The 20,950-nt window shown below is 37.1% G+C and overlaps 1 protein-coding gene across 1 annotated transcript; it reads left to right on the top strand.

Moving 5' to 3' along the window:
- The first annotated feature begins 784 nt into the window (after positions 1-784).
- Positions 785-14,999, top strand: LOC126366257 (solute carrier family 22 member 3-like). Its single transcript, XM_050009320.1, has 7 exons — positions 785-1,102; positions 4,728-4,833; positions 5,388-5,488; positions 11,935-12,086; positions 13,200-13,808; positions 14,430-14,611; positions 14,747-14,999. Exons 1-7 carry the CDS (start codon positions 927-929, stop codon positions 14,975-14,977), a joined length of 1,557 nt encoding a protein of 518 aa, XP_049865277.1. The 5' UTR covers positions 785-926; the 3' UTR covers positions 14,978-14,999.
- Positions 15,000-20,950: the final 5,951 nt, after the last annotated feature.

Genomic DNA, 20,950 nt, shown 5'->3' with positions numbered 1-20,950 from the left:
CTTATACATAGCAAGTGTAGCCACACTTGTTAGTAACATCTTGTGACCAGTGATCCGATACATTGTTTTAAGTTTACGCGGTTATTATCATAATTAAAGCACATAATAACGGGTTCTTACCGCGTTTAAATGGGGATATGAGACTCCCGATATTTCGACACTGTTGCAACTGCCATGATCACGGGATGATTGATGACTACTCCATTCCAATCTCATCAGTCATCCCGTGATCGTGTCGAAATATCGGGAGTCTCATATCCCCATTTAAACGCGGTAAGAACCCGTTATTAAGTGCTTTAATTAGTGATCCGATATTCGGACGCTTATATACCTAAAGCTATGAAAGTACGGAAGCGGATTTTTAAAACAATTTATTTTGATAATAAAGATCCCGGAATCGAATAAAACATTACGATGGTTTAAAATTTTACAGTTATCCACAAATTAATAAATTTCAGCTATCAGTTCTTGTCAATCCGGTTTCGCAGTATTTTTCTATAGAAAAGCGATATTCATTTTAGTGAACTAGCGAGCTCTATAGAGCAGCAGTGATTGGATTTTTGGGCGGTATTTTTTTTACCTATGTAAATAAGATCACTGATCATGACTCTTGTGTTTCGAGTCCTGGATGTTAGGCAGCAAAGGAAATTCCAAATTATTCCTTTTCGTTTCTAGCCACAAACGAAATATTTCAATCGGTCAGTTCGGATTCGTATAAAATTAACTTTGTAAGCGTAGGTTTGCCACACCTGGTCGACTTCGATGTCACTGCCTTACTACAACGATGCAAGGTACCTTTTTATTTCCTCCGCAGAACTCGTGTGTAGTGGTGCATTAGCAAATTAAAGTGCGGCCAAAATAAAGTGCTAAATAAAAGTGCTGTGTAAATAAAAAAAGTGCTACGTAAATAAATAAAAAAAGCCAAAATGTCTGTAGTAAAAACTAGTGATAAGAAAAGTACGGATTTAGACGATGTGCTGAAAAAGTTCAAAATATGTAGTCGGTACTACATAGAGTGTATGGTGCTGATTTTTTTAGCGTACATGAGCAATAGTATGTATAGCTCCAATTTTGTATTTGTTGCAGAGGAAGTTGGATATAGCTAAGCGTGTTTGTTCTATATATCACTGTTACCAATAATGTTATTTTTTAATAAGGCTTTGACTCCAAACGAAAAATCTGGACCCGACGGAACCGGTGTAGGACCAACCATGGAAAGTCGAACCATCACCTACATAAATGCGGCTTAAAGGAGTCGCCATACTGTGAATGTGGTCAAACGGATTAAACTCTATCTCACATAGTAAACGGGTGCCCCCTACACCGGTGCCCAGGTGCCATAGCCGAGCTGCATTGTGTGACGGATGCGGCAGAGACTTGGTTAGGGGAGCTTAAGCTGGATATATGATCGACCCAGGACATTTTATTTTTGTCTGCCATGCGCAATAATAATAAAACCAATAATGTTTTTTGCTTTATAAATGTTGACGATTATTTGTATCCGTGGTAGCCCAGTTGGAAGAACGCTTGACTCACTCTATAAGGTCGCAGGTTCGAATCCAGTACGGGCCTAAACCTATAATTCTCGAAATCATTTTTCGAATTCATGTTTGGATCATAAATGAGATTATCACGTGCTCATGAAGGAATGCCGAGGTATGTAACCTAACCTGTATTGGGCTAGTTTCCCTTCACGGGTTAGAAAGTCAGACAGGCAGTCGCTTCAATTAAAAACCGGACGTGCTAAATCTTCAGGTCAGGTAAGCTGACCCCGTGAAAACGGTATAACGCGGGAGATGATGATGATGAAATGTTGACGATTATATACTTGTTTAGGTAGGTCAAAATTGCACCATACCCTCGTAAAATTTTACACAAAGCAGATAACTCTGAACTGTTTGTATAGCAAGTAGTGTACATATATACTGTGATGATATGACCTGTTCTAAACACATCATTCTGACTGATAGGAGCATTTTTTAAAAAGTAAATCTTTGAATGACATCTGAAGACGGGGATCTACGGCGACGCCTCAAGCCTCAAGCTTGTCAGTTTGTATTGTATGCAATAGTTAGCCATACTTAATTATCCCTTGAAAAAGAGAGAGTAATTTCACTATATTTTTTAAAACATGTAGTTTTATTATAATTAAAACACATAATAACGGGTTCTTACCGCGTTTAAATGGGGATATGAGACTCCCGATATTTCGACACTGTTGCAAGTGCCATGATCACGGGATGACGAGAGTCATCCTATCCCCATTTAAACGCGGTAAGAACCCGTTATTATGTGTTTTAATTATGATAATAACCGCGTAAACTTAAAACAATGTAGTTTTATTATCAATCCTTTAGTATTTATTCTGAGGATGACATCTAGACGAAAAAGACAATAGACATGTCTGGGACAAAAAAAAAGATGCCACATTTTTTTAAATACTTACCTGATATTTTTTTTTCAATAAGATTCCACTTTATTTTGCCCAAATCCGCTTTATTTTTACGGCTTCTACTTTTTTCGTGACAAATGGCTTATGACACTCGAAATATACTGGTTGGTTATGTACCGTATTACCTTGACTTACAAGTGTCATTTCCCCGCAGCCAAGTGTGTCTAGGCCAACCTCTGTCAGTGAACTCTTGTGTACTTTCAACTTAATATGTTAAATACATCTATTTCAATATTTGAAAGAAGCGTCTTATAAATAGACGTGTTGTTGAAATAACACAGTTTGTCCTTGTCTTGTCCCTTGCCTTTCACATATTAAATTTAATGCAATAAATAAATAAAAATATGATTTGAAATTGTTTCTTCTTGTCAGTACGAGCCGAACTGACATTGGTGCTAATTCCTGTAAATACCATCTAATTTTATTGTAAGTTGTACCTGTCATTTTCTTATCCGCCGAAAAGGAAAGGGACGGGTAATCGACAAGCATAAAATTTATGGAACACACGCCAATTTTAAGCACAAATCAAAACCAACCGTCTAAAAATTTTACATCAGTCCCGACACAGTTAAGTAGACAGCACGTCAAACGGATTGCATACCAACGACGTACCTTTTTGATTCGCCCGGGTTATACATTAATTTACTCATTCTTCCTAAAATTAAGAGCTGTAAATCATCCGTCCCTTTCCTTTTTGACAAAATTAGGCGGTGTCTGCAGGAATCGGGGCCATTGACAGATAAAGTAGTACCAGTAGCGTGAAGTTTTCGGGTTCTATTTCCAGTCGACGCAATATAGGATGTTTCCTTTGGCTTTAAAATTTGCCTCGGATGACGTAGAATATAAATTGCGTAGCAATAGGGTCAGGAATAAGGAGTAAGGAATAATACTACGTATATAACGGTAACTACCCACCAGCGGCTGAGCTAGGCTTACCTCACCCCCCTCGGTCTAACTTTAGTCTTCGATTATATGGGCGTCAGACGTCACACACACATATATAATATATTATTATGCGCGTGTATGATAACGTCAATAGAGTCTGTGTAAAACGATGTTTTTTGTATGAAGTGTCCGGGGTGTGACATAAGAAAGGAGTTATGGTGTTGGCAACGAGTCCTCGAACGTCATAGAGCAACACAGACCTCCGCGGGCTGGAGGGGAGTACCCATGGCGTTAGTTGCCTAGCAACGAAGACCTTCGCGGACCGTCCGAACTTCGATTCCCGCTATGGGGAGTCTCTTTACGGCGAGTGGTTTGACGTCACGTTTCCCTACGGTGCGTTCACTTTTTTTCCTTTTACGTCGAGCGAGTTTTAATGTATGGTACAGTATTTTGGTACATGTACCTTCGTTACTATTCTAAAGTCAACAATTTATTATTGCTATTTTCAATCCTCAAGGAAAATAGATCAAATTATCATTACGCACAAATTGTTACATAGTCCGGAAATATATAACTGTCATTTCCTGTTTAAAATTGGGGTACTTACATACGTACAGAAGTTCATGGCTATTTGCCATTAGGGTAAGCAGAGAACATGGAATTCCGCTAACAACGATCCAAATCAAAAAAAAAATCTTCATTATCGTCGTTTTAGTGATAGTAAAGTTGAGATAACGACATTTACTATAAACAAACTAATACCCGTAATATCTAATGATATAGTTAAAAACCCTATCCTTAGTTAGCCTTAGCATAGTTGCGCTTGCGCCACAAATGGGAAATCGTCAAGATTCGGTTGTCGGCAACATTTATTTCGCAACCAGGTAAATATATGAAATAAAAAAACAAACAAGTAAATAAATGGACAGTAACTAAAAAGTATCTAGTATTAGTAGTGTAGTAGTAGTAATGGATGTGATAGTAGTAAGGATGATACATGATTCTGGTGAGATTATGGTCCCAAGTCATTTTAACGAAGATCGAAAACTTCTGACTTGGACGAAACTCGTAACTCCATCGAGGCGGGACGAAACGTCGTAATGGTTATAACCTCCCCAAGAGTCAGTTTGAACCCCGTCCGGGGCAGAAAGTTTAAATATTTTCGTCGATAGTAATTTTAACACCTAAAGATGGTGGTTTATGTAGAATAAAATAAATAAATAAAATAGTGTTTGTGTGTTAATAGCGTGTTGTGTGTGTGTGTGTGTGTGTGTATGTCCGGCCAAGTGGGGGGAAACTAGAATAAGTCCCTCCAAAACAGAAAAAACTGTGCCTCTCTTGTAATGGCGATTACGTAGTGCTTTAATAACTGATTGTGTTACGTTTTCAGATGCAAAGATGAGAGATTTGAAAACAACTCGTGCGCAGCGCTACGCAATTCAAGTGAAGTATGCACAGAGTGGGTGTACGACAATCCATACAGCTTTGTAGCAGAAGTTAGTAAATTTTTGATAAGTATTTTAGGTTTTTTGTATTGGACATTGTATGCTATGAGGGTAAATGTACCATCTTCCCGACATTCCAAAGGGCCTCCTATAGGAGGCAACTGTGTGTCAGGTGTCAAGTAATTTATTTTATTTTCTGCGGAAAACAAACAGCAAAAGAAATAATAGATTATGTTATAACTATACAATAAGCCAATTATAGGTTTTCGGAAATAACAACTTAATATATATGAGATGAAAACAGCAAACTCTCCAAAAAAAATTTTTTACTGTTTCACTGTCTCTTTGTTTGCTAAAAAGTGACGTCACTGGGTTATCATGTGAATAATCGTTTTCGCGCGAAATTTGAAATTACTGAAGAAAAATATTTTTTTTTTCTACCATTTAAAGCTTTTTCGAGAAAATAAAATATTTGAGGTATAAAATAAGCGTTTCCGAAAACAGTCAAGTAGCCAATTATTTATTCGGAAAATCAGTCTTCAAAAGATGATGATGATGATGAACAGGTGATCTGTTATGTTATTAATATTATATTCTGTTACTAGTTCCAGCTGGCCTGCCAAGAATGGAAGAGGACCCTGGTGGGGACGGTTCACAGTTTTGGGTACATGATCGGACTGCTCCTCGTGGGACCTTTATCTGACAGGTACAAAACTCACGCCTTCAATCCCTAATGAGGTTGGCAGAACCACAAGGTATCAGAAGACAACTTACTTTAAACCATAGACGCAAAAATCTAAGTCTATGGTTAAAACCATTGGTGGTTGAATTCATATTTATAATAAATAATATTTTAATATAAATAACCTATATACGTCTCACTTCAGGACCCCGATACCGACCCCACCGGCGTGGTCGACGATTTCCCTCATTCAGCGCTTATCGCTATCGACCCACTAGGGTCGATTAATTCTTTCAAATATTTTTCCTCCCAGACGACACCCTGAGCCGAGGTTCACGCCCAACTGGGCACCCTCAGACCTGTTGTCTTAAACGTTGTACCGGGTGAGAGCTTTCAGCGCTCCCCATTTGTCCGGCCAAGTAGTTAATGCCATCTGCTGCAAATCTACAATAAGTCACGTAAAAAAAAACTCTCCCAAAAAGTCTCCCAGCTGGGCACATGTCTCTCCTCAATCAAGGGGATAGCGTATGGAGCATACTCCGCTCCTTATGGATATTATTATAATATGATATATACTTTTTATACTTAATGTAAAATACAATAAATAATTTATTACAAGTTCAAAGTTCACGTCCAAATTGAAAAATATCTTTATTCAGCAGATAACATAGTTGCACTTTGAATCATATTTATTACGAATGTCTCATCCGCCTAAAACTACAGCAGCTTCTCACAACCTGTATGGCTGGAGAAAAGAAGCTGCAAGAAAAACCTCGGAAAAGGACTCTAGCGTTCTTTAAAAAAATATTTTTTTTTTGTTATATACCTAAATGCTACGTGGATAGCATGCTATTCTTAAAGCCTTGAACAAAGTCATCCAACCGAAACATCATTAGCAACATCGTAAAGTCCCTTAAGAAAAATACAAGTTGGTTCTAATAGGTGCAGCATATCATAAAACTTGTGTTTAATTAACATACGACAGTTATGTTCAGCCTTACAATTTGTTCTACTCGTTTTCTCATCTTTAGGGTTCCGACACAAAATGGTAAAAAGGAACCCTTATGGTGAGATAATTCCGGTCAAAAAACGCCCGCCTTAACTCCGAAGTTATTGAACGAAAAAGTCTGAAATATTTTTTGTAAGAAGAGTAAAACAGGTAGGTACCCTGGAAGACATTGCTACTTAGCAATAAGGACGCCTATTGTACTCTTTCTAGTTCTCTTATGTTTTGTATTTTGTTGGGGATGTATGGATTATAAGGTTGTGTATTTTGTAACCTTACAATCCATACGTCCCCAACAACCCTGGTTCCAGGATTATTATTGCCAGAGACCTGTGATACGGCTCATGTAATAAATAATCACTTGCTTAAGTAATTGGGTAGCTGGAACCAACGGTAAAACATCCATAAACCATCCTACTTTAAATCAAATGAAACTGATTTTATTAGACAAAACTTTTTTCTTTAATTGACAGCCCTAAAAATAGTGCCAACTCAACGACAATTTTTCGATCAGGCAAACAAAGAGATAGATCTAGTTTTAGACCTGTCAACCTGAAATACATTAAGTTTGTACCGGTCAGCGTAATAATTGACACCATTTTTTTTTTAATTTGTTTGTACTTACTGGAAAAGAGTCCACATAGGTCCGTGTTGCTCTATGACTGGAAACAATAAGTTTATTAACCGTTTGGTTTGTTTGACGGTAGACAAAGTATATAACCTAGAGCGAGAAAAACAGTTGTTAAAATGTTTACATTAAATGATAACGTTTAAAGTTTACACGAGGTAAAGAAAAAAGGTAACGCAGTAAACACGGAAAAAATATATAAAAACAATGTGACATTGCTACAAGGATGTCATAAAATCGCAATGATTTTAAAACCAAACTACAAAATGGGTACTTACTTACAAAATAAAAAAAAACATAAACAAAGGTACGAAAAACAATCACTACTTCAGTACCAATTTAATAGAATTTAACTTTGTCAGCACGATTTACAAATAATAATAAATAATTTACTACTACATTTCATGTCCAATTCAGTATGGCAACATTGTGGTCGCACATGTAGGTAATTACAATAAAAACGTGTCCAATCACTGGCTAAAACCTAGCAATTTAAAACCTTACATAGCAATAATGACGGAAATGTTTAAATTAAGTAATTGAGATGTTTTCATTTTATATAGGTACTTACTTATGAACATTGATCAATGTTGTATGGCACGTGGTCCAAATATCCACCGCTTACGAACCCTATGTAGCGAAATATACCACTAAATACTGAAACGGAATGAAATTAAAAGAAAGAAATCTAGGTTTTGTTAAAGATAATCACATCAGAATGTAATTTTTCAAACAGGCGCTTTCGTGGTGTACGGTCACGAGCATTAATAATATTATGTATACACTTTGGTACCATGTCACATTAACTTTTTTAACAAATTGAACTGTAAGTCTCACTAACTGTCAAATATGTTAGTGCGACAGAGTCCTAAAGTGAGTACATTATATTGCTCATGACTGTACTATACTACATATAAAACTTCGATATGTATAATATGACCTTTTAAACTAATAAATAGCCTTTTAACCGTCGATATGTAGACGGCAATGACTTTTATATCAATGAACACACCAGTACTTAGGTCATGGCTCCGGAAGCAGCCTGGTACTCGACGAAACTGCGAGCTCAGAATACAAATTGTATAGGAAGGAAGCCGATTGTAGCGCGATACATAGGGTCTTTTGTGTCGCTAATGAAATGATGATGGGTGTTAGGACAAGGTCGACCTTTAAGACTTATTTTTTGTTGACTTGTTCGATGATGATGAATAAAGAACTAGATTATTCTAGTTCTAGCTTTATAGCTAGAACACTAGATGTGGGCTAGTTCACCCCTCAGGTTGGAAGGTCAAACAGGCAGTCGCTTCTGTAAAATACCGGACCTGTCAAATCTTCAGGTTATACTACAGAGCCTCTAATCTTCAAATTCAAATTCAAATTCAAAAATATCTTTATTCAGTAGGTAACATAGTTACACTTTGAATCGTCAATTTTACATAACGAACGTCTCATCCGCCTAAAACTACTGCAGCTTCTCACAACCTGTATAGCCGGGGAAAAGAAGCTGCAAGAAAAACCTCGGCACAGGGCCCTAGACGTTCTTTAAAAAAATAAAAATAAACATAAAACATAAAATATTGGTATACAATTGAGTAATTTAGCTGCCTAATATCAGTTCTCAGACAGTTAATCCCATGCATTCATATCTTCTAAATAATCACTAACTTTATAATAACCTTTTTTGTAAAGTTTTTGTTTAAGTACTGTCTTAAAACAGTTGAAAGGCAAATTCTGAATGTCAATGGGAATCTTATTGTAAAAACGTATACATTGCCCCTTAAAAGATTTAGTAATCTTATGTAATCGACTGACTTGTAAAGCAAGTTTATTTTTATTCCTGGTATTAACAATGTGCCGATCGCTATTTTTTGCAAATAATCCTATATGTTTTTTTACATATATTAAGTTTTCAAAGATATATTGTGATGCCAAAGTTAAAATATTAATTTCTTTAAATTTATTTCTAAGTGACATCTTGGGTCCCAATTTGTAAATCGCCCGAATGGCTCGCTTTTGCAGAACAAAAATGCTGTTCATATCTGCAGCATGACCCCACAGCAAGATGCCGTATGACATTAGACTGTGGAAGTAGGCAAAATAAAGGTTATACTTCGGACCTTATGAAAACGGGATAACGCTAGGCAGATGAGGAAGATGAATAAAATACTATATTAAAGTTAGAACATTTCAAGTAAGAATTCTAGAATATAGAAACCTCGGGAATGAAGACAAAACTACAAAAGTAACAAAAACAGAATTGTACAGAATCTGCTTTCTATCATTTGGTGTAAATCCACCTCCAGATTACCACCTCTTGGCGTATCATTTTTCTTCTTCCATCGTGTGGATTGTGAGGTACTCGTAAATTACCAACCTCATCAAGTGATTTTTGTGACATGTGCCCACCGGAATTCGACCCCGACGTTAAAATACCTATGTTTGACAAATAGTATGTATATATTTTACAGGTAATCAGGATCGTAGTAAGTGATATCCTGTGATCTCTGTGAACTCCAATAGGAAATAGACATATCTTATGTAAGTTTAGATTTTGCAAAAGACTAAGATTTGTGGGATCTGGGTTGGCTATAGCCCAGAAGCACAAATAACGGCGCATCCGACCGGGCCACAGAATACAAATTAGACTGTTTAGACTGGATATCGATGACATCCCGACTATTACCAATTCTAAATTTATCCTAAATTATACCCGTCATTTTCCTATCCGCCGAAAACAAAAGGGACGGATGATTGACAATTGTTAATTTTAAATTAATGAGTGCATGAATTAATAACGCAGAGGAATAAAACAGGCATCTCGCTGATATGCAACCCGTTTGGTATATTGTCAACTTAATTATGTCGGGTTATTGACCAATATAAAATTTAAGTAGGGTTTTTAAATATCTGCCTAAAATTGACGTGTGTTCCATAAATTGTATGCTTGTCGATTACCCGACAAGTGAGGATGCTCTTTTCCGGCGAAGAAGAAAATGATAGGTATCACTTAAAACAAACTTAGTCAATTATTTGGTGTAAATATACTGCTGCTGGTGTGTAGTAGCCGCTGGATGCGGGCAGCGCAGAACCGATCGTCGTGGAGATCCTTGGGGGAGGCCTATGCCCAGCAGTGGGCGTCGTATGGCTGATGATGATGATGATGAAGCATACTGGAATCAGCACCAATGTCGTGGTAACCCATATTTTACGCTACATTGCCAGATTTCTCAACTGGCATACAGAATAAACAAAATAATAGAATGCACTGCTTTGCATCCCGGCTATGGCGCCGTTATAACCAATTAAGTGATTATATTTCACGATACGACCCCGTGGTCCAGTTGAGCGTTAGTGTCACGAGCCGGAGGTTCCGGTTTCGAATCCCGGTGGAGACAAGTCACTAAAATCACTTAGTGAGCCCTAAATTGGTTAGGACATTTCAGCCTGATCAACCGATATTAAGATGATCTGTCAAAAGAACTGTTCTGTCAGAATCAGAATATTCTGACTACTTTCGTATCTTCACTCTTATGAAAGTCTTCATACATGCTCACACGCACACGCTTAGACCGGCTGAGAGGCCTCTTTCGGGTAAGAGCCTTCAACGCTCCCCGTCCGGCCTAGTAGTTAATGCTACATGCAGCAAATCTACAATATAAGTACATACATACATACATACACTCACGCCTATTTCCCACCGGAGTAAGCAGAGACTATAGAATTCCATTTGCTTCGATCCTGACACACTTCTCTTGCTTCCTCCACATTCATCAATCGCTTCATAGACGCACGCCGGTTCAGAGTAGATCGTATTAAACCTTTTCTAAGGACATCTCCAATATGGTCAATGTAAGTCTCTACCAGCCCAACAACAACAACAACAACATCAACAACAACAACAACATCAACAACATCAACAACAACAACACCAACAACATCAACTTTCGCTTTATATACCGCTCTTGCAATTCTATTATACTTCATCCGCTCTACGTGTCCAAACGAACCTAATATTCCCTCCAACTACAATAAGTCACGTCAAAAAACCCAGTTTAGACTTACGCTTGACTTGTCCTGGAACCTCTTTCAAAAAAACCTTGAATTTGATCGCGATGAAATTGCTTAAGGCGTCCTCTTCCAAATCTACCATCTCATCACTTCTTTTACCTTCCCCTTAAAAATCTGTTTCGTTGGTATATAGTGCCATTTTCTCTCTACATGTTCGTAGCATCAATGCTAGAATGTATGCTTTTCAATTAATTTCTCTCTATGTGTCCGAAACATTATACTAAAATGTATAACATTAACATAACATAAACAGCCTATATACAAGAAAGAAAGAAAATATTTATTCGGCAACAAATACATAATTACATATTGTTAAATGGTAGTTATAAATAAAAAAAAATAGTTATAAATAATAAAAATAGAATTATAAATAATGCCGAAACGGCTACAGCTCAGTAAATACAATAGCGTAACTCTAGCTAGATTATGGCGCTGATATTCAGTTGCAGCCGATTTATTCTCAAAAACAATTAAACAAAAACTGGGCTCCTAGCACATTTGTTCTTACGATTAATTAGGTATATTATATACGAAACTAAAAAAGAATAAAAAATATAAAAAAATATCAGAAAAAGCACAAAGAATAACTAAATGATATTTCTAACAAAGGCATTAATAAAGTGTATGACTGTATGTGTGTATACGTCCCACTGCTGAGCACAGGCCTCCCCTCAATCAACCGGAGGGGGTATAAAGTAGTACTCGACCATTGCGGGTTGGTGGAGACACTGGGGGCCTTCACTACAACGTTTGCTTTTTATCTTACAGGTTGGGAAGAAAAATGGTGATAGTGATGACAGGCGTGCTAGGTGGTGTCTTGGGGGTGGCCAGGAGTTTCACCAGCTACTACTGGGTGTACATCCTGCTGGAGTTCCTCGAGGCTGCTGTAGGCGACTCCTGCTCGCCAATGTTCATGTTAAGTACGTAATCCATACTAATATTATACGTAATGGGAAAGTGCATGTGTATGGCTGTTTGTTTCTCCGAAAACGGAGTGACGAATTGAAGTGATTTTTAACTGGAGATAGTTGAAGGGATGGAGAGTGACATAGGCATTTTTTGTCTCTTTCTAATCCCCCACTTCCCTGGAAGGGGGGGGGGTGGAATTTTGTATTGGAGCATTCTGCAATTTTCTAAAATAGAAAGCTAAAATTGGTATGCGGACTATTTGTGAGCAACAAAAAAATAGTGCATAATTTTTTCCCCCTAAACCTGTCCTTAACCCCTTCAAAGAGGTGAAATTTTATATGGGACTTTTTGCAGTTCTCAAGATAAGAAGCTATAGGTACATTAAGAAGTGCTTAATCAGCGTTTTATAATTTATGTATGTCTGACCCAAATCATCTATTGGCCAATACCACAGAGCACGCATTATAGTTAGCGTCCAATATACATTAAAATCAAATCAAAAAAATCAAAATCAAATCATTATTATTATTTTCATTATTTATTATTAGTGCAGGTTTAACTAACAGAGTTAGTTGGACCTTCAGACGGCGATGCGGCCCTCCACCTATCACGTTGGTCTAACAGAAGGCTCGGTGAGGTGTGGGTACTTGGTTCATCTTGCGATGTATATACCTCTGACTACCCCAATGAGGGACTATTCAGGCTACGTTCTCCAAAAAAAAATATAGATGTCGCTGTAAAAATATTTCTTCATTTAACCTTCTTATTTCATAGATCGACTTAAGCATCTTTTACCTTTGTTTTTCGGAATGAATGTAAATCGAATTCGAATCCGGGACCTCCGGACCGTGAGCCTATATAACGCTCAACCAACGGACCACGGTGGCGATATAGTCGTGAGCTTATGATGTTATTCCACATTAAAAGGCTAATCCATCTACGTAACTATCTCGTTTATAATCTGGGCGTCTTCAAGGCTAGTATTATAGGCAATTGCTAGGTAAGCGTTATCCATCCTAGACCACATCGTCACTTACCATCAGATGAGATTATGGTCAAACGATAAAAGATAAATCTTACTTTAAAAAAAACGTGACTAATTGTTAATTCCTCCTCATTTTCAGCCATCGAGATGGTGCCAAGCGACAAGCGTTTGCTGTTCCAAATGTTATGCAGCTACGGCTATACATTAGGATCGCTCACGCTGCCACTCATGGCCTGGCTGGTTCCTTACTGGAGGAACCTACTACGAGTCATCTTTACTCCAGCAGTGTTCTTCCTCTTCTACATCTTCCTTCTCGACGAAAGCCCCAGATGGCTTCTCAGCAAAGGAAAGAAAGACGAAGCTATAGCTATCCTAGAAAAGGCAGCCAAGAAAAACAAAGTAAAACTCGACAGGAATGCCCTTGACAACCTTTCGTATGAAGAAAACAAAGGAGTAAACTTCATACAATTGTTAAAGGATACGTTTACTTCGCCAGCGTTATTGAAGAGGTTCTTCATATGCCTCAGTTGGTGGACAACATCGACTTTTGTCAACTACGGGATGACGATAAACTCCGTGTCTCTCCAAGGAAACAAATACATCAACTTCGCACTCATAACTGTTGTAGATATTCCCGGAAATTTAATAATCACATATCTTCTGATTCGTTTCAAAAGAAAGGTTCCTTTGATCTTCAGCTTTGTTTTTGCAGCTATATTGTGCTTGAGTCAGCCTTTTGTGCCTTCAAGTAAGTTAATTTTGCGTCGATAATTAATTTGGCTCTTTTTTTTACTGGATAATGTAAGCCTTATTTCACGTCAATAAGTAGTAGTAGTAGAAATAAGTTAATGAGATATTAAATTGAAAATTTTTCAAAAGTGTGTAACAAAAAACACGTCAAATAGTCGATAGTTCCAAAAGTTAAAATTACTTAGACTTCATTTTAAGTTACTGACAGCATAGAAATTAGCGTCAGAATGGCGGGAAATACCATTATTGTTAGATATAGTAGGGGGTTAAAATGGCCACATCGAAGCAATTCACATAGAAAAGCAATATTGCAATTTGACATTTGCGCATATAAAAGTAAGTGCGCAATGCAAACAAATATCAAAAAGCAATATTGCTTTTCTAGATGAATTGCTTGGCCATTTTAACCCCCCAGGTCCAGTATTATTTGACGTCAAGATGGCGGGACTGCAGTATCCAATAGATTTTTAGTTCGGATACCAAATAGTACTAGATTAGTACTATAACTACGTAATAAAATGGAAGCAATTGGTCCTGTCATTTTGACGCAACGACCATTGATTATTATCATCTGGAATAGAATTAAATACATATTTTAATATTTTTTCATCTCTTACAGATCTCCCATGGCTTTCAATCCTACTCTTCATGATAGGAAAATTGATGTCATCGTCGTACTTCGCTATAACATACATATTCACTTCAGAACTGTTCCCTACGTACACGAGGAACTCTATGCACGCGCTATGTTCGTCTTTGGGGCGGGTCGGATCCATCATAGCACCGCAAACTCCATTACTGGTAATTTTTGTTGGTTTCTTATACCGCCTTAAGAAATTTTGTGCTTTTGTATTTACCACAATACCGTAAATTTACAAAACTCTAAAGTAAATTATGATAAACTGAATGGTGATTTGTAATTTATTCCCCCCACAGATGGCATATTGGCACGGGCTCCCGTCTCTGGTGTTCGGGCTGGCATCCCTGCTGGCGGGGATGGCGACACTATTCGCCCCCGACACAGCCGATGACGCACTCCCCGACAACGTCACACAGGCTGAGGCACTGGGGAAACACAATTCATGCAAGAAAGAAATATCCTCCCCTACACTAAGCAAGAGAAAAGAGCATGTCATTACGAACGAAAAGAATAATTCACGGTTATGAATAAATAATAAGACATTTTTAATTCTTATTTTATTTTTATTTTATTTGGGGAGCTTACAGCTAAATTTACAAAGTTACATACTAACTTAATATCTAAAAGCCATTAACAAGCTTCCACAGATTGAAAGAAAACACAATTACATTACGTTTCTAGGGGTGGCTTGCGTAAGGGTCCCGGTTTTATACCTGACTTAGTTATTTTTAATTTGAATTTATTAGCATCGCTTATTATTTTCGAGGTATTTATTGTTTGTAGATGATTTGATAATTTCAAATGCGAGTTGGTAGAATACGGAAACTTCCGTGCGCAAATCCAAATTTGCAGGTTTCCTAATTTCATCGAATCAAATCAAATATACTTTATTGCACAACAACAGAAACTACACAACATATGAATAAAGTACAAATGGGTAGCCTTACTGCTCTAAAAGCTCTTTATTCACTCTTATTTTCCTGTAAAATTAAAATGTAGCTGTTGTGATTCTCAAAATTGTAAATAGGTATCACACTCACACAAACACTCCAGCAATGGTTACCAAACAAAAAAAATTGGTTCGGGTTTACCTAAGACAGATATATATTACGTAAACCAATCAAGTTGTTACCTAAGTCTAAACGAACAAGACTGATTTGGAAGTTAGTGCACGAGAGAATAAAACTACTCGAATAGCATGTTTTTCCCTGCGTGTGAAACTATCAAATTCAAAAATATCTTTATTCAGTAGGTAACATAGTTACACTTTGAATCGTTATTTTTACATGTTTTTACCGACTTCAAAAAAGGAGGAGGTTCTCAATTCGACCGTATATTTTTTTTTTTTTTTTTTTTTTTTTTTATGTTTGTTCGGGCATATCTTCGTCGTATATGAACCGATTTTGATCATTCTTTTTTTGTTTGAAAGGAGATATACCCAAGGGGGTCCCATGTCAAGGAAGTCAGGATCTGATGATGGAAGACCAGAGAAATCGAGGGGAATTTTCAAAAATCGTAGGAGCGACTAGTGCGTTTGTAAAGTCATATTGATCGGATCGATCTTTAGGCTTCGGGAAAACTTCCCGACCTTCGAAAACTGGTCAGCATCAGGGAGACACCCTATGGCCTGGCAAAACTATACAACCTGGAGCAATTTTTCTTTCACGAAACGTATTTAAATCTTGATCAAATCCAATCGCAGGTGCAAAAAAAACAAAATGGCGGAAAAAAAAGATGGCCGCCATACAAAAATTTGTCGATTTTGGAAGAAGCCCCTTTGGGTAAAAATAATGTATGGGGCGCTTACTCAAAACGTCATGTAGAGTACGGAAATACTTTCTGGTCACCAAAAACTGCTCCGCATCAGAGAGATACTCTACGGCCTGGCAAAACTATCGCACGTGAACCAATATTTCTTTCAGAGCACTTATTTAAATCTTGGTCAAATTCCATAGCGCGTGAAAAAAAAACAAAATGGCGGAAAAATAAGATGGCCGCCATACACAATTTTGTTTTTTCAGAAAATGTCTCGGGGTATAAAATATATATCGGGGTTGTGATCGGATCGTCATGTTAAGTAGGAAATACTTCCCGATTTTCGAAAACTGCTCCGCATCAGGGTGATACCCTACGGCCTGGCGAAACTATCGCACCTGAACCAATTTTTCTTTCACGAAACCTATTTAAATCTTGGTCTAATTTAATGGCCGGTGAAAAAAATACGATGGCCGCCATACAAAATTTTGTTTTTCCAGAAAATGTCTTGGGGGTAAAAATGATGTATAGGGGTGTGATCGGAACGTCATCTTTGAAAACTGCTCCCAATCAGGGAGACATCCTACGGCCTGGCAAACCTATTGCACCTGGATTTTGTTTGTTTCCACGACACCCATTTAAATCTTGGTCAAATTCTGTCGCCGGTGAAAAAAAACAAAATGGCGGAAAAACAAGATGGCCGCCATACGAAGAGGGACAGTTTCGAATAAACAGGACACGGAAACCACGCGAAATCTACTGTATCTATATGTGTGCGTGAGTGTGTATGATAGCAGCTTCCACTGACAACCACATGTGTGTATGTGTGTGTGTGTGTGTGTGTGCGTGTGTGTGTGCGTGTGTGTGTGTGTGTAAACATGTTCATCAATAATAATTGTGATCACTACTAATCATATATTATTATATATCAATATAAATCAGAAAATCTGTCTGTCTGCATCCTTGCTCAGTCTAACCATCACTTAAAATCGTAAAATAAAATAAAATTTTTAACAAAAAAAAACCGACTTCAAACGCAAAACTAAAAAGCAATAAATAAATTTACTTCGCACAAAGTAATTAGTACGTATTTTCAATTAGTTAATTAATTTTATAAATCTGAAGTCGGTGCCAAGTAAATGCTACAACAACCCTACTACAATATCAAATTACTATGTACACACAATATTGTTTAATACCTATATCAAAGCAATTACAAAACAATCAGTATTGAAAAATATATGAATCGGTACTTCGTTGTAGCATTTCCTTGGCACCGGCTTCAGATTTATAAAATTAATTAACTAATTGAAAATACGTACTAATTACTTTGTGCGAAGTAAATTTATTTATTGCTTTTTAGTTTTGCGTTTGAAGTCGGTTTTTTTTTGTTAAAAATTTTATTTTTACATAACGAACGTCTCATCCGTCTAACACTACTGCAGCTTCTCACAACCTGTATAGCCGGGGAAAAGAAGTTGCAAAAAAAACCTCGGCACAGGGCCCTAGACGTTCTTTAAGAACAAATAAAATATTGTTACACAATTTAGTCATTTGGCTGTGTGATGCTCTGTCGCGGGGCCACCACCTCCAATTCAGTTGAAAACGATATAGATTACTGTACGTACCATGTACATAGTGTACGTGAAAAGATTTTATGTGTACGTGCTATAATTAGAAAGAAAACAACAAATTAAAGTGGCTTCGCTGGAGAGCATACTCCCCAGCGGAGCCACTCAGTTTGCATACTTCGAGATGTTTTCTTCCTGTAAATTGAAGTACAGTTTGATGTACGTACTACGTACATAGTGTACGTGAAAAGATTTTATGTATACGTGCTATAATTAGAAAGAAAACAACAAATTAAAGTGGCTTCGCTGGAGAGCATACTCCCCAGCGGAGCCACTCAGTTTGCATACTTCGAGATGTTTTCTTCCTGTAAATTGAAGTATAGTTTGATGTACGTACTACGTACATAGTGTACGTGAAAAGATTTTATGTGTACGTGCTATAATTAGAAAGAAAACAACAAATTAAAGTGGCTTCGCTGGAGAGCATACTCCCCAGCGGAGCCACTCAGTTTGCATACTTCGAGATGTTTTCTTCCTGTAAATTGTAGTATAGTTTGATGTACGTACTACGTACATAGTGTACGTGAAAAGATTTTATGTGTACGTGCTATAATTAGAAAGAAAACAACAAATTAAAGTGTATATGACGGCATGAACAAAACGTGAAGCGCTGAAGATTTTAAGAAACAATCTCCTTGCGAGAACTTTTTATCTATGCACAAACTACTAAGAGAACCTATTTCAGACGAACGTCTCTCATACAAAACAAAGAGCCTCAGAATTTAGAGTATGACACTTGATTTGACATATAAAATTATATTGCCACACGCAAAAATAATTGTGGGGTTGCCATAGTAATGATATGGCACGGCGGCGTGGCAGTAGTGATAGCTTTAAATTATTTAGATTAATTTAAATTTTGATGACAAGGTTTGGTGACGGATCGGTACGGCACTGACAATTTATGTCAAATCTGTCATAGATACACGGCCGGAAATGTTCATACAAAAAAATTGTACCATAGCGCAAATGTACCGAGTTTAGAAAATGACAGCTACTTCACCCCTCTCCTACTTCATTTCACCCCTCTGCGATCTTCCGCCATCTTGGGACAATCTTAGGTTAGGATATAAACATAGACACAAGGGCAAGCGCTGCCCGTTCGGCGTCCTAACCAAACAAAATCCAAAATCAATCATTGTTTCATTGTAGTTTTATAAATGTAAGTGATCGAGTGAAATTTGCGTTGAATAAATTCCGTAGTTAGCCTCTCAACTAGAAAACTGTGATATCCATACAGTATGAGTGTAAGATAAGTAAGCGAAAAGACGAAAAGACGCTATATTTCACCAGTTTCCTAAAAGTGAGCTAGGAAGAACTCTAGAAGTGCAGAAGTTACAGTGTTTGTGTGATGACAATTTGCGAAGGCTTAGGACTACTGGGAACAATTGTGTTTGCCATGCGGATTGCACAAAGACATTTTTATTAAAAACTATCCGGGTCTCTCAAGATTAGCAGTTTTATTATAAACAAAATATTAAAGGGTACAGATGTCTCTAGATTAGAGAGTTTAGAGGAAAGTTTGCCATTAATGCAAAAAGGCATATTTAAAATAATATTTATTATTATTATTTCAGAAAAAAAAAACATAAAATATAAAACAAAATTAAAAAATAAAATGTTATACAAGTAAACTGCAGTCTTTTTTTATAAACCTTGTCATCAAAATTTAAAGTAATCTAAATAATTTAAAGCTATCACTACTGCCACGCCGTGCCATATCATTACTATGGCAACCCCACAATTATTTTTGCGTGTGGCAATATAATTTTATATGTCAAATCAAGTGTCATAATCTAAATTCTGAGGCTCTTTGTTTTGTACGAGAGACGTTCGTCTGAAATAGGTTCTCTTAGTAGTTTGTGCATAGATAAAAAGTTCTCGCAAGGAGATTGTTTCTTAAAATCTTCAGCGCTTCACGTTTTGTTCATGCCATCATATACACTTTAATTTGTTGTTTTCTTTCTAATTATAGCACGTACACATAAAATCTTTTCACGTACACTATGTACGTAGTACGTACATCAAACTATACTACAATTTATAGGAAGAAAACATCTCGAAGTATGCAAACTGAGTGGCTCCGCTGGGGAGTATGCTCTCCAGCGAAGCCACTTTAATTTGTTGTTTTCTTTCTAATTATAGCACGTACACATAAAATCTTTTCACGTACACTATGTACGTAGTACGTACATCAAACTATACTTCAATTTACAGGAAGAAAACATCTCGAAGTATGCAAACTGAGTGGCTCCGCTGGGGAGTATGCTCTCCAGCGAAGCCACTTTAATTTGTTGTTTTCTTTCTAATTATAGCACGTACACATAAAATCTTTTCACGTACACTATGTACATGGTACGTACAGTAATCTATATCGTTTTCAACTGAATTGGAGGTGGTGGCTCCGCGACAGAGCATCACACATTTGGCTGCCTAATATCAATTCCCAGACTGTTAATCCCATTCGTTAATCGCATTCATATCTTCTGAATAATCATTACCTCCGTACCAAACATTGAAATCGGAACAACAGACAGAAACAATTGCTTTTGCATTTCTAAAATTAGCATGGAAGCCGGTGATTGTCATTACGAGTTATGTATACTTAGATTGTCATTGAAAAAAATCGTTTGAAAACACCTTGCGACTGCCAAAGCGCCTTTAGTCATGGAAATTTGTAACAGACCAATAAATAATATACGTATTATCCTACTTAGAAATACATAGTAGATATGTAGATATTATTCAAACATCGCATTGAAACTGAGAGAAACGTGTAATTATAATATGGCTTTATTCTGATATTTTTTTCGTTTTACATCATATTTTTTTCAGGTGTTAGTTGATTGTACTACTGCATCGATTGCGTAATAAAACATGACCAAAGTGGGACCGGTAACCGGCAAACTCATTTCACTACATACTCTTCTGATGACTTACGTTCGACACACTATCCTAACGTGTCTTTTTTATTCTATCCGTTTTAGATTCACCGTTACTAAACTTCTGCTGCTTCGGCACTTCCGCAACACCCAAATCCACTAATAGTTTCGGCTTCTGAATACATCCCGTTTAGGAATGGCCCAAAAATTATCGGCACCCGGAGCATATACC

Source organism: Pectinophora gossypiella, chromosome 4 (genome assembly GCF_024362695.1).
Source record: "Pectinophora gossypiella chromosome 4, ilPecGoss1.1, whole genome shotgun sequence".
NCBI lineage: Eukaryota > Metazoa > Arthropoda > Insecta > Lepidoptera > Gelechiidae > Pectinophora > Pectinophora gossypiella.
This window is presented reverse-complemented; position numbering and strand designations above follow the sequence as displayed.